Raw genomic sequence first — 13,099 nt, 5'->3', positions numbered from 1 at the left:
CAGCGTTCAATTTCGATTATACTGTGTGATTTTTGCAGAATTTCAAGAGATGTCGTTTTTGGCCGATTTTGACAAAAGTGGGAAGGCTACCCTTCCCACTTTTTTTTTGGCATTTTGGCTAAATTTCAAATTTTGCTTAAAATACATGAGTTTGATTCAAAATTGAATAAAAATCACGAAAATCAGGTTTATTTTCCTGTTGGTCTTATAGTTGTTGATTTAAACGTTAAAAACCATAAATTAAGTTGGTGCGCTAACAGCACTGTTTTCGTTTATTTTTTAAACGGCTTGTTTGACGAGAAAACCAATGACTAAATCGAAATCAGCGTTCAATTTCGATTAAACCGTGTGATTTTTGCAGAATTTCAAGAGATGTCGTTTTTGGCCGATTTTGACAAAAGTGGGAAGGCTATACCCTTCCCACTTTTTCATTTTTGGCCAAATTTCAAATTTTGCTTAAAATACATGAGTTTGATTCAAAATTGAATAAAAATCACGAAAATCAGGTTTATTTTCCTGTTGGTCTTATAGTTGTTGATTTAAACGTTAAAAACCATAAATTAAGTTGGTGCGCTAACAGCACTGTTATCGTTAATTTTTGAGATGGCTTGTTTGACGAGAAAACCAATGACTAAATCGAAATCAGCGTTCAATTTCGATTATACTGTGTGATTTTTGCAGAATTTCAAGAGATGTCGTTTTTGGCCGATTTTGACAAAAGTGGGAAGGCTATACCCTTCCCACTTTTTCATTTTTGGCCAAATTTCAAATTTTGCTTAAAATACATGAGTTTGATTCAAAATTGAATAAAAATCACGAAATTCAGGTTACTTTTTCTGTTGGCCTTATAGTTGTTGATTTAAACGTTAAAAACCATAAATTAAGTTGGTGCGCTAACAGCACTGTTTTCGTTAATTTTTAAAACGGCTTATTTGACGAGAAAACCAATGACTAAATCGAAATCAGCGTTCAATTTCGATTATACCGTGTGATTTTTGGAGAATTTCAAGAGATGTCGTTTTTGGCCGATTTTGACAAAAGTGGGAAGGCTATACCCTTCCCACTTTTTCATTTTTGGCCAAATTTCAAATTTTGCTAAAATACATGAGTTTGATTCAAAATTGAATAAAAATCACGAAAATCAGGTTTATTTTTCTGTTGGTATTATAGTTCTTGATATAAACGTTAAAAATCATAAATTAAGTTGGTGCGCTAACAGCACTGTTTTCGTTAATTTTTAAAACGGCTTGTTTGACGAGAAAACCAATGACTAAATCGAAATCAGCGTTCAATTTCGATTATACTGTGTGATTTTTGCAGAATTTCAAGAGATGTCGTTTTTGGCCGATTTTGACAAAAGTGGGAAGGCTATACCCTTCCCACTTTTTCATTTTTGGCCAAATTTCAAATTTTGCTTAAAATACATGAGTTTGATTCAAAATTGAATAAAAATCACAAAAATCAGGTTTATTTTCCTGTTGGTCTTATAGTTGTTGATTTAAACGTTAAAAACCATAAATTAAGTTGGTGCGCTAACAGCACTGTTTTCGTTAATTTTTAAAACGGCTTGTTTGACGAGAAAACCAATGACTAAATCGAAATCAGCGTTCAATTTCGATTATACCGTGTGATTTTTGGAGAATTTCAAGAGATGTCGTTTTTGGCCGATTTTGACAAAAGTGGGAAGGCTATACCCTTCCCACTTTTTCATTTTTGGCCAAATTTCAAATTTTGCTTAAAATACATGAGTTTGATTCAAAATTGAATAAAAATCACGAAAATCAGGTTTATTTTCCTGTTGGTCTTATAGTTGTTGATTTAAACGTTAAAAACCATAAATTAAGTTGGTGCGCTAACAGCACTGTTATCGTTAATTTTTGAGATGGCTTGTTTGACGAGAAAACCAATGACTAAATCGAAATCAGCGTTCAATTTCGATTATACCGTGTGATTTTTGGAGAATTTCAAGAGATGTCGTTTTTGGCCGATTTTGACAAAAGTGGGAAGGCTATACCCTTCCCACTTTTTCATTTTTGGCCAAATTTCAAATTTTGCTTAAAATACATGAGTTTGATTCAAAATTGAATAAAAATCACAAAAATCAGGTTTATTTTTCTGTTGGTATTATAGTTCTTGATATAAACGTTAAAAATCATAAATTAAGTTGGTGCGCTAACAGCACTGTTTTCGTTAATTTTTAAAACGGCTTGTTTGACGAGAAAACCAATGACTAAATCGAAATCAGCGTTCAATTTCGATTATACTGTGTGATTTTTGGAGAATTTCAAGAGATGTCGTTTTTGGCCGATTTTGACAAAAGTGGGAAGGCTATACCCTTCCCACTTTTTCATTTTTGGCCAAATTTCAAATTTTGCTTAAAATACATGAGTTTGATTCAAAATTGAATAAAAATCACGAAAATCAGGTTTATTTTCCTGTTGGTTTTATAGTTGTTGATTTAAACGTTAAAAACCACAAATTAAGTTGGTGCGCTAACAGCACTGTTTTCGTTTATTTTTTAAACGGCTTGTTTGACGAGAAAACCAATGACTAAATCGAAATCAGCGTTCAATTTCGATTAAACTGTGTGATTTTTGCAGAATTTCAAGAGATGTCGTTTTTGGCCGATTTTGACAAAAGTGGGAAGGCTATACCCTTCCCACTTTTTCATTTTTGGCCAAATTTCAAATTTTGCTTAAAATACATGAGTTTGATTCAAAATTGAATAAAAATCACGGAAATCAGGTTTATTTTCCTGTTGGTCTTATAGTTGTTGATTTAAACGTTAAAAACCATAAATTAAGTTGGTGCGATAACAGCACTGTTATCGTTAATTTTTGAGACGGCTTGTTTGACGAGAAAACCAATGACTAAATCGAAATCAGCGTTCAATTTCGATTATACCGTGTGATTTTTGGAGAATTTCAAGAGATGTCGTTTTTGGCCGATTTTGACAAAAGTGGGAAGGCTATACCCTTCCCACTTTTTCATTTTTGGCCAAATTTCAAATTTTGCTTAAAATACATGAGTTTGATTCAAAATTGAATAAAAATCACGAAATTCAGGTTATTTTTTCTGTTGGCCTTATAGTTGTTGATTTAAACGTTAAAAACCATAAATTAAGTTGGTGCGCTAACAGCACTGTTTTCGTTTATTTTTAAAACGGCTTATTTGATGAGAAAACCAATGACTAAATCGAAATCAGCGTTCAATTTCGATTATACCGTGTGATTTTTGGAGAATTTCAAGAGATGTCGTTTTTGGCCGATTTTGACAAAAGTGGGAAGGCTATACCCTTCCCACTTTTTCATTTTTGGCCAAATTTCAAATTTTGCTTAAAATACATGAGTTTGATTCAAAATTGAATAAAAATCACGAAAATCAGGTTTATTTTTCTGTTGGTCTTATAGTTCTTGATATAAACGTTAAAAATCATAAATTAAGTTGGTGCGCTAACAGCACTGTTTTCGTTAATTTTTAAAACGGCTTGTTTGACGAGAAAACCAATGACTAAATCGAAATCAGCTTTCAATTTCGATTATACTGTGTGATTTTTGGAGAATTTCAAGAGATGTCGTTTTTGGCCGATTTTGACAAAAGTGGGAAGGCTATACCCTTCCCACTTTTTCATTTTTGGCCAAATTTCAAATTTTGCTTAAAATACATGAGTTTGATTCAAAATTGAATAAAAATCACGAAATTCAGGTTATTTTTTCTGTTGGTCTTATAGTTGTTGATTTAAACGTTAAAAACCATAAATTAAGTTGGTGCGCTAACAGCACTGTATTCGTTAATTTTTAAAACGGCTTGTTTGACGAGAAAACCAATGACTAAATCGAAATCAGCGTTCAATTTCGATTATACCGTGTGATTTTTGGAGAATTTCAAGAGATGTCGTTTTTGGCCGATTTTGACAAAAGTGGGAAGGCAATACCCTTCCCACTTTTTCATTTTTGGCCAAATTTCAAATTTTGCTTAAAATACATGAGTTTGATTCAAAATTGAATAAAAATCACGGAAATCAGGTTTATTTTTCTGTTGGTCTTATAGTTGTTGATTTAAACGTTAAAAATCATAAATTAAGTTGGTGCGCTAACAGCACTGTTTTCGTTAATTTTTAAAACGGCTTGTTTGACGAGAAAACCAACCGTTTATTTTTCTGTTGGTCTTATAGTTGTTGATTTAAACGTTAAAAACCATAAATTAAGTTGGTGCGCTAACAGCACTGTTTTCGTTAATTTTTAAAACGGCTTGTTTGACGAGAAAACCAATGACTAAATCGAAATCAGCGTTCAATTTCGATTATACCGTCTGATTTTTGGAGAATTTCAAGAGATGTCGTTTTTGGCCGATTTTGACAAAAGTGGGAAGGCTATACCCTTCCCACTTTTTCATTTTTGGCCAAATTTCAAATTTTGCTTAAAATACATGAGTTTGATTCAGAATTGAATGATAATCCCGGAAATCAAGTTTATTTTCAATTAGCTCTATAGTTTTTTTTTAATTTAACGTAATAAACATAGTTGGTGCACTTACAGCACTTTGTTTTCGTTTATTTTAAAAACGTCTGGTTTATCCAGAAAACTAATAACTTAATCGAAATCAACACTCAATTTCAAAGGCCAACGGGAACTTCGCGAACACCGGGAGCCGATGAGTAGTAACGAGGGTACCCTTTACACGGGAGAGCTTGAAAAACGCTGTTAAGCTCCATAGATTGCGTTACGGCTATTCCGTTCCGAATCGCCAGTATGCTCCGGTATTTGACATGTCTAATAGAGTCGGTGTATCAACAACATATCATCAATTACTAGAGGACTCTGGCGGGTAATGTCAAACATATTGAAATTCAAAAAGTGGGTCAAACGGCATTACGCAGGATTTTGCGTTTTTGTTCCATGTGTTCAGTCCGGGTTTAATTTGATCCCCCTTAATTAGATATTTGGGTGTTGAATTGCCAACCCCTAACTGGCATTCTAACAAACATTTAAAATCCTAATAAGGATTTGGTTTTAGTAATTCCAGTTTTCCAAATTACCTTTGCCAAAAGGCAATTATATCCGAGGATGCCGGAAAGCCTATCTTCGTTTCATGTAAAATGGATCCAACACTGTCATCAGTTGATAAAAAGCTTCTCCAACACAACATCTAATACTTGTCTAAGTTTTAGAGACTTTGAGAGTCACTGGAAATGTGTAAACTTCAAGCTGATGTTTTGGTATGTTGAAATCTTTGTACCTCTATTAAGCAATTTATTTGTCATATTAATTATTTCAGTTAATTGTTTGTGTTTTACCTTAAGTGAACATAATATTGAAGAATTGCCTCCGTTGGTAAATGAGCTGTTCAGTGTAGGCAAACATTTTCTGTTCTTACAGCATTCATTGGCATCAAAGATTGGAGGACTCTACCTACTTTATGCATTATACTTCACTCAACTAACTAGGTATTTAATTTCTGTTAAATAATTCATCGTAAACAATAGTACCTTTTACACTGGATCTACCAGAAACAAAATCCGTTTAACATTAAGTGAGCTAAAAGGGTTGGTTGTGTTTTTGGATGAATTGAACCAAAGAAATATGTGTGAACAACAGTTCATTTTCTGCAAACTTTTCCTGGAGAAAGCATTTGTTTTTGCTTTGACATCTAACCAAGTAATGTGTGATTCTGTTCTGAATTTTTTACTTTACCAACGTGTTACAAAATTAATTTAATTGTCTAACCTGAATATTGGGATCTCCAAACTTAGTTTGTCAATCAGAAGCATCAGTCTGAGGAAGATGCTGACATTGGAAATTTGCTGGATAGCTATAAGCATGGATTGCTCCAATCTCATGGGCTATCAGCAGATGAACTTGATAATTTGGACAAAAGGTTGAATAAATACCAAGAAATTAAATCTCAAATACCAGGTTTGTCATGAAGGAATAAAAATACACTGAATCTGGCTAACTTGAATCTCTACTTTAGGATTTTGTAACTCAACTTCCAAATCTGCTGATACCGATGACTTCGTTTCGGAATTCCAGTAAAGTAGTTGTATCCAAGAACCCTTTACGTAAACTAGTGTTTCTACGTTGTAGAAGAAATTCATTCTAAAGTTTCGAGTTCTGCCCTCTGTATAGCCTGAAATGCTTGAGTCAAGTTTGGTGATTTAGCGGAGTATCTTGTACTTGTGTGTTTTATAATTAGCTGACCTGTAATACGAAAAACTAATTGCTGTTCCGTCCTTCCCATTTTGTTGTTCTTTGTAGCATACAAAGCGAATTGATATTGCATGGGTATCTGGAAGTCATTGCCTCTCTTCTGATAAAAAATTTATTACTTACCGTTTTGGTTATTTTGCTGTGCACAAATTCTTCTGGAGAAATATAATCACTCGTTCAACTAACACGGCCAAAGATGTTATCTCTGTATGTTAAAATACATGTAGGCCTATGCAAATCCTCCTATGTCTTTCACGTTGTTGAATTTGATTTCGGAATTCCTACTTAAAACTATTTACTTTACTGATTTCATGAGAAAACTTTCTTGGAAAATAAAGCTGAAGAAGTACTTTTACAGCTATTATCTATATATATGTATGATCTCTGTTCCGCGGTCCCTATGTTAAGTTTATTACAGGTAAATCCCTTGCATATTATTCATGCTTCGAACACTTTCAGCCGAAATTACTGTCCCCTACTTTTGAATTTACGGTTGGAAACCACCATGTCAAGGAATTGGCAACTAGGTAATAAAAAATTTGTTTATAAAGTACCAAACCGTTTACTTTATGTACGGCACAACACGTCTGAGGCTGCCGCGTGCGAAATCAGTGTGTCCATCAGTCTGCCTACTGCGACTGTACTTGTTAGTTCATAGCCAACGGGCAGATGTAGGTGGCCTACCAATTACCTTAGCTGTCTATTTCAATGTTCTTCATCTCAATGGTCACAACGCGGAAAAGCCACACTCTTCATCTCGTCTTACAACCCCCGAACCAGCAATGTGATATGATAGCCTCGTACTCTTCTAGCAACACTGATTATCCAGTGCACAAACAACTGGCTCCTCCCCTCGATACATCTATGTTATCGACTGATAAAAGGTATAGAAGAAAAATCATAGCCATCCACAGGTCAACCATCGACTTCATTAGATATCTAGATTGTTGGCCAGTGATGTTGAGTTGTCGGAGCTCTGATCCAACCAAGCCTATTTTGACGTGTAACATTTCAAAACGTGACCAAGATGGATTCCGCTGTGATTACCAAAAATCAAGAAGCTAATCATTTAGACGTCACAATTGAAGAACAGCCAATCACAAAAGACATCGACACCAGCAAAATGCCACAAGATGGACTTTTTGGTGCTGTCGCAGACAAACCAATTGAAATAATTACCGTTAGGTCGAAACCAAAAGGTTGATTTCAGTATTGAAGCTATCCTCTCGTCTCGGACATCTCCTACATCAGCGATCGTCGTCACATCGTCTGAAATCTACAGCTCAGAATCTAAAACAAACTCCATCAACGATCATGGCGATCCCCACTTCTCCTGGGTCTACTGTACTCGCTACAGACCACCAAAACTTCCACGTAAGTTGCTTGTCAATTGGCATAGAATTTAAAAAAAGGAACACGCCTAACTATACAATCTTTCAAAAGGCGCTAAGCGAGAAATTAACTTGCGAAACCGTTACCGTAATCCACGCATACCCTTCTCGACCATCGAGGTGAGCACACTAGAGAGGAAGTTCCTGCAGACGCCTTATCTCGGCAGTAATGAGGTTAACGAATTGGCTGCTGCGCTAAACATGTCCCCTAAAAGAGTACGTATTAATTTTTTCTGGTTATTAAGTTCTAAAATAGATGCAGCTCTATTTATACCTTCAAGCTGGTCAAAATATGACTTAATCAGCGTAACTGACTTTTGGTTGAAAGAAAAACTTCTGTTGAAAGAAAAACACGTAAAAATTCGTTTGTCCTGCCATCATCCGTTGTAGTAAATGTCTACCGTATGTTGTTCACCACTAAAGTTTAATTTAAATTCAAAAATTCTGGTGGTTCTTTATACCTTTTGAGAAACGAGAGCGGAAAACTTTTTGTTAGCGGTGTAATGAATCCAAGCAGAAAGAATGTTTGTATTGGGCGCTGCTCTTTTGTCGGTAATCTATTGAAAGAGCACAATCCATTCAAAGGCAGGCAACCGTATGCTAATGCGCCTTCCAATAGGAAAACCATACTGTTTGTTGTAGGTATTGTGCAGCTTGAGCCCCCATCGAAGTGACCTAATACTAATTGAGAGTGTAACATACTGTTGTATCATGATAGAACATACTTACGCGTGCCGACGGTCGGTTTCGAGTTTCAACCGAAACGAGCCCGATCGAATTCCACTCACATTACATGTTTTTCTGGTTCTTTCAACGAACATTGTAGATTGTCAAAGTGATCAGTTTTCGGATCCGATTGACTGTGGGCAAAATATTTATTTGTTTTATTACTTTTCTACCTAGGTGAAGATTTGGTTTCAGAACAGAAGGGCTCGCGAGCGCCGTGAAAGGGAAGTTCAATGAAAACACAAACGTCCTATATGTTCGTGTATTGGAGTTGTGGTGGCTACGTTCGAATCCACGGTCGGCGATTAACACTCAAACAAAAGCAAGAAGACATTTTCTCACTTGGTATCTGTAACCCATTTGAGTTTATTTGCGGACGGGATGTTGCTCTGGTGGAAAAATGTACAGCCAACACGAGTGCAGTTTGATCCGTACTTGCAAGCCTAGAATAAGAAATTGTAATTCATTTTCCAACATGTATCACTTATTTTACTGATCATACAAAGAATAATTATGTACCCATATTCAGAAATACACACACACGTCGATATTTTATAAAATAAAAACAAATAATTGTCCAATTACATACCGGCGGATGGAAAAAAAGACAGCTAACGTTGTTGCATGCCGGGAAAAACTTGCAAACCGTTTTGCCATTCACAATCGGCAACTGTTGATGGTGCAACTTTACTAGAGGCCGGATTATCTTCGGTGCGACAGGCACGGTAGCCTGAGATCGTTGACTGTGCGTATATGGGCACGATTTTCGTGTACACGTAGCATCAAATTTGCAAGGCGGATGAATGAATAAGCAATTGTCACCAAACAAGCAAATCGGGAAATTCCTAGAACGAGTGAAATTTTTAAGTGCGAGTGTTGAAAACTACGGGAAAAATGCTAAACATACTTGCATAGGGTTTTGGGGTGATGGAAACTGCACCGCTCTCCTTGACGGCAGTTGGGGTAAAATTTGCAGCGTTCCAAAGTTTGTTGAACTTCAGCTTCAGTGCCTAAAACCAGCGCCAAAGGTTTGTTGGTTAAAAACGTAACAGCCGTCACAGAGCTTTGAGAAAAAAAAGATAAACAACTATTTACCAGTGCTACGTCTTCGAAAAAGACGTGATTTCACTGGTTTCCGTTCAGTGTCTTGTACTTCGGACATTTCAGTTGCGTCATCGTCATTCATGTCTTCATCAAAGCATCGTCCCATTAAGGAGTCAACACCATCAAGGGTAACTATAAAACGTGTCTCAATTGTTTGATTTTCTAACGGTGACTGAACGGGGCTTTCCATTGGCTCGTAGGGGCCTAGGTCGGAAACGTCATTTTGGGGGTCAGCCGTTTCTTCAGCTTCCATACTGGCGAGTTCATCGCCATTAGCAATCTTTCCGGGTGGTTGGACATCTATTTCCATGATGGATTCGTTGGAAGGTTTACCAACTGCAGGGTTTTTTATAGTAACGGCAACCGATTCTGAATTACGGATCTTTTCGCGATACTTTCGGGTGAACAGCGCAGGTGGGGATCGGATTTCAGGCTCCGTAACTTTAGTTGGATGTGAGACAACTGATTTTTGCGCGTCAGCCACAGCTTTCAAAATCAAACAGTTCGTGGCTTGCATCCTTGCTGGTAATCTGCGCCTAAAAACGTAAATTGGAGAACGATTTAAAACATGTACAGTGATCGGATTTCAGGTTCTCAATAACTACCTGGCTGTGACGCGAACGATACTATTAATCCCAGTTTTGCTATTAAAACTTGTTTTTTCCTCTTGCTCTTGATTCTCTGTTTTTGATTTTGTACGTTCTATAGGTTTTACTATTTGACTGAGTATGGGCCGCACAACGGAAACAATTTGCGATGAGATACGACCGTCCGTTCTTCGGGGTTGTTCCCTTTCTTCCCTGCAAACCTTTTTCGCGAATCGGTCTTCAATATTTCTGGTCTGCCGCCGCTTTTGTGAGTCACAACGGGATGCCTAGGTTAAATTAAAATTCAGAACGGTCTTATACTGATATTTGGCGAAACGATTGAATGTAGAAGAAGGAAGGTCTAACCTGATACGTGGCCGATGACGTCGAAATCTTTTTCCTCTGAGTCTTTTCTTCAGAAGCATGGAAATCTTGCTCTGCTTCTTCCCGGATATTCAGACAATCATCATCCATATCCCCTTCAAGTGGATGATGCACATTTGCTGGAGGTAGAGAACGTAAAGAAACAGGCGTAGGTACATATTGTTCTTTATTTTCTTGATTTAAGGGAGCACTATGGGCATTACACTGGGTTTCACTGTTCTTTCCCATCAATAACCCAGATGTTGGGTGAATTACTGTTGGGGAAGAATTCTGAACTTTTACAGGGAATGACGCCTGCTTCACTTCCCGATTTTGGTACCGCAGGAGCTGCTTCTTTCACTTTCTCAGAGACATTGCTACTACCAACAAATGCTTCAAGCTTTTCAAGCACAACATGTAGCCAATCTGTAAATTTGTCAGTATGACTTCCAAGAAAAAGAGAGAGTTCACTTGTCATTTGGCTCTTAGATCTTCTATTTGCAATCATCACCTAATGAACAAAAGAAAGTATACAGAGAACTCTACAGTATTATGTAAAGAAGATACGTTTTGAATCCTACCATGATATAGTCTGGTAATTCTTCATCTACATAAGCTCCAATCTCTTGAAGTTTTGCTTTCACAGCACACTTGATTTTGTTTCTTATTTCAGTTGTTACCCCTTCCATGATTGCTAAAAATACTTGGTCACTCTAACCAAATCACCTAACCTGTAACAGAATACTCAGGTATGTCTTGTTTAGTCACTTATTTAAATCTTTCCCAAGAAAAAAAATTGTTCCTCTTTATTTTTTTGTTGTTAGCTTGCAGCCGATGACCGTCCAGCTCCGTATTCCTATAACGCAAGAAGCCCCTTCTTTTCCTTCTTTTTTGCTCAACACTAGGGCTCGGGGCTCGGCCCCGTGTCCAATGGGTAGGTATTTGGGCGAATGGGTAGGTCTTCTCGGCAAAAAAATTGGATCCGGTGGGTAATGGTTCTTGAGACTTTGTGCCCACTACCTACCCGGTTTTCATGTGGTTAACTTAATTTCGAAACCATTTCCATTACCCGGTTTCAAAACCTAGTTAGCCCCGATTTCATACCCGATTACCTGTGTATTTCCTTGAAATCAAGTCACGCGCTTTGAATTTCCGCCACAAAAACTTTATTTTTTGCTAATCTTCATTTTAATTTAACTTGCCGCCATTTTCCAAGATGGCGGTGAGTATACCCGGTTTGCCCATCAAATCCGCCCAGCCTACCCATTTTGGCAAATAGGTTACCGGGATCGCCCATGGGCGACTATTTTTGGCGACGATCCACGTTTAACCCGGGTTTTCGAGAACCGGTGCTGAGCCCTAGCTCGGCCCGAAGGTACTGGCACTAAGTAAAAAAAACTAACTTAAAAAATATTTTTTTTTTTTTTTTACTTTCCTTTAAAAAAAAAATTTTTTTGTAATGGGGGGGGGACCCCTCTCTTAAAATTTTTTTTTTTTTTTTTTTTTTTTTTTTTTTTTGGGGGTTTTTTTTAAAAAAAAAAAACAAAAAAAAAAAAAAAAAATTTTTTTGGGATTAAGAGCCGAATCAAATATTTACGTAATAAGGTTAAGCTAACCACGACGTCTTATTTTGCGCAAAAAACATGTATCTGTCGTATCAGAGTCATAGACGGGCGCAGTGGGGACCCTATATGACTCTTGTCGTATGTTTATTGCGCCACCAGAAATCAATCTGTCCAGAATTAGGCAGTTGAAATACTTTTAGGGAATTCGTCGTCTATCATACAAAGTTTTTTTATTTATCAGAAATGACCTAACTTACTAAATGTTCCATTGGCAATGTCATTTTATAAGAGTTGGACTTCGTTGATTGCATATGATTTATGGCGACAGAAAGTAATTGCTTGGATTTTCCCTATCTGCTAAGTTCAAGTTTTGTTACTACATGCATTCTGATAATGAAATGGCTTAGACGGATTAAACATCCCAACGGTGTTTAACAGAACTGCGACATATGAAATGCGCGTAGGTTGGAGATGTATTTGCACTTCACTCGATATAAAAAGGACCTGGACATTTCAATTCCGTCACACACTTGTTTCCTTTCGTTCCGTAAGGTAAGAACCAGTTTATTTTAAATACTAAATTTTTAAAAATATTTCTTTGTATTTGCCTTGCTTTAGTAAAATGTTAGACATTATTTTCTATAGCATTAGAGATGACAATGAAGAAATTCGAGCTTTTCGTTTTCGTGTTGGCCGCCTTTTTGGTGGTTTCCACTTCTGCATTGCCACGAGTCGCTCGCAGTGCTCCGCAATGTCCGGCGAATGACGTAGGAACCGCTGTTTTCTTTCCAGATCCGACTAACTGCAAGTATGTATGATTCTGCAACAAAAACAAAAATAATTGTGCCTGTCTTTCCATCGCCCGTAGTGGCCTATGGATCAATCGGAGTATTACATTCCTGATTCTCTTTTATTACATGCTTTATTTCCAGAAACTATTACATGTGCTCGTGGGGTGTTGCCCATTTGAAATCGTGTCCTGACGGTTTGTATTGGAACAAGGCCCTCAACGTCTGCGATTTCGCCAGCAATGTCATTTGCTAGTTGAAGGTACGAGTGGAGAAGAACGACGTCCACGAGCGACCTGTATTTACCGCTCAAAAAATCTATTGTTTATGACGTCGATTCAATACAATAAGAAGTTTGCATCAGAA

The 13,099-nt window shown here is 36.9% G+C and overlaps 4 protein-coding genes across 4 annotated transcripts; 3 read left to right on the top strand and 1 right to left on the bottom strand.

The window, feature by feature from the left end:
• Positions 1-4,650: 4,650 nt before the first annotated feature.
• LOC116916815 (snRNA-activating protein complex subunit 1) lies at positions 4,651-6,394 on the top strand. The gene is made up of 5 exons (XM_032922156.2): positions 4,651-5,218; positions 5,303-5,446; positions 5,510-5,657; positions 5,753-5,915; positions 5,974-6,394. The coding sequence occupies exons 1-5, from the start codon at positions 5,067-5,069 to the stop codon at positions 6,033-6,035; spliced, it is 669 nt and encodes a 222-aa protein (XP_032778047.2). The 5' UTR covers positions 4,651-5,066; the 3' UTR covers positions 6,036-6,394.
• Positions 6,395-6,799: 405 nt separating this feature from the next.
• On the top strand, positions 6,800-8,643 carry LOC116916826 (homeobox protein vab-15). The gene is given in 4 exon segments (XM_032922157.2): positions 6,800-7,404; positions 7,406-7,583; positions 7,653-7,816; positions 8,504-8,643. Coding segments are annotated over 4 exon segments (570 nt in total). The 5' UTR covers positions 6,800-7,236; the 3' UTR covers positions 8,564-8,643.
• Positions 8,575-11,243, bottom strand: LOC116916663 (zinc finger CCCH domain-containing protein 14). The gene is given in 8 exon segments (XM_032921959.2): positions 8,575-8,769; positions 8,916-9,171; positions 9,234-9,336; positions 9,422-9,966; positions 10,036-10,304; positions 10,384-10,610; positions 10,612-10,891; positions 10,962-11,243. Coding segments are annotated over 8 exon segments (1,893 nt in total). The 5' UTR covers positions 11,070-11,243; the 3' UTR covers positions 8,575-8,664.
• Positions 11,244-12,377: 1,134 nt separating this feature from the next.
• Positions 12,378-13,099, top strand: LOC116932920. The gene is made up of 3 exons (XM_032940839.2): positions 12,378-12,497; positions 12,575-12,753; positions 12,878-13,099. The coding sequence occupies exons 1-3, from the start codon at positions 12,417-12,419 to the stop codon at positions 12,987-12,989; spliced, it is 372 nt and encodes a 123-aa protein (XP_032796730.1). The 5' UTR covers positions 12,378-12,416; the 3' UTR covers positions 12,990-13,099.

The sequence above is a fragment of the Daphnia magna genome, linkage group LG1 (genome assembly GCF_020631705.1).
Source record: "Daphnia magna isolate NIES linkage group LG1, ASM2063170v1.1, whole genome shotgun sequence".
In the NCBI taxonomy this organism is placed as follows: Eukaryota; Metazoa; Arthropoda; class Branchiopoda; order Diplostraca; family Daphniidae; genus Daphnia; species Daphnia magna.
Note: the sequence above shows the minus strand (reverse complement) of the source record. Positions and strands in the feature narration are given on the sequence as shown.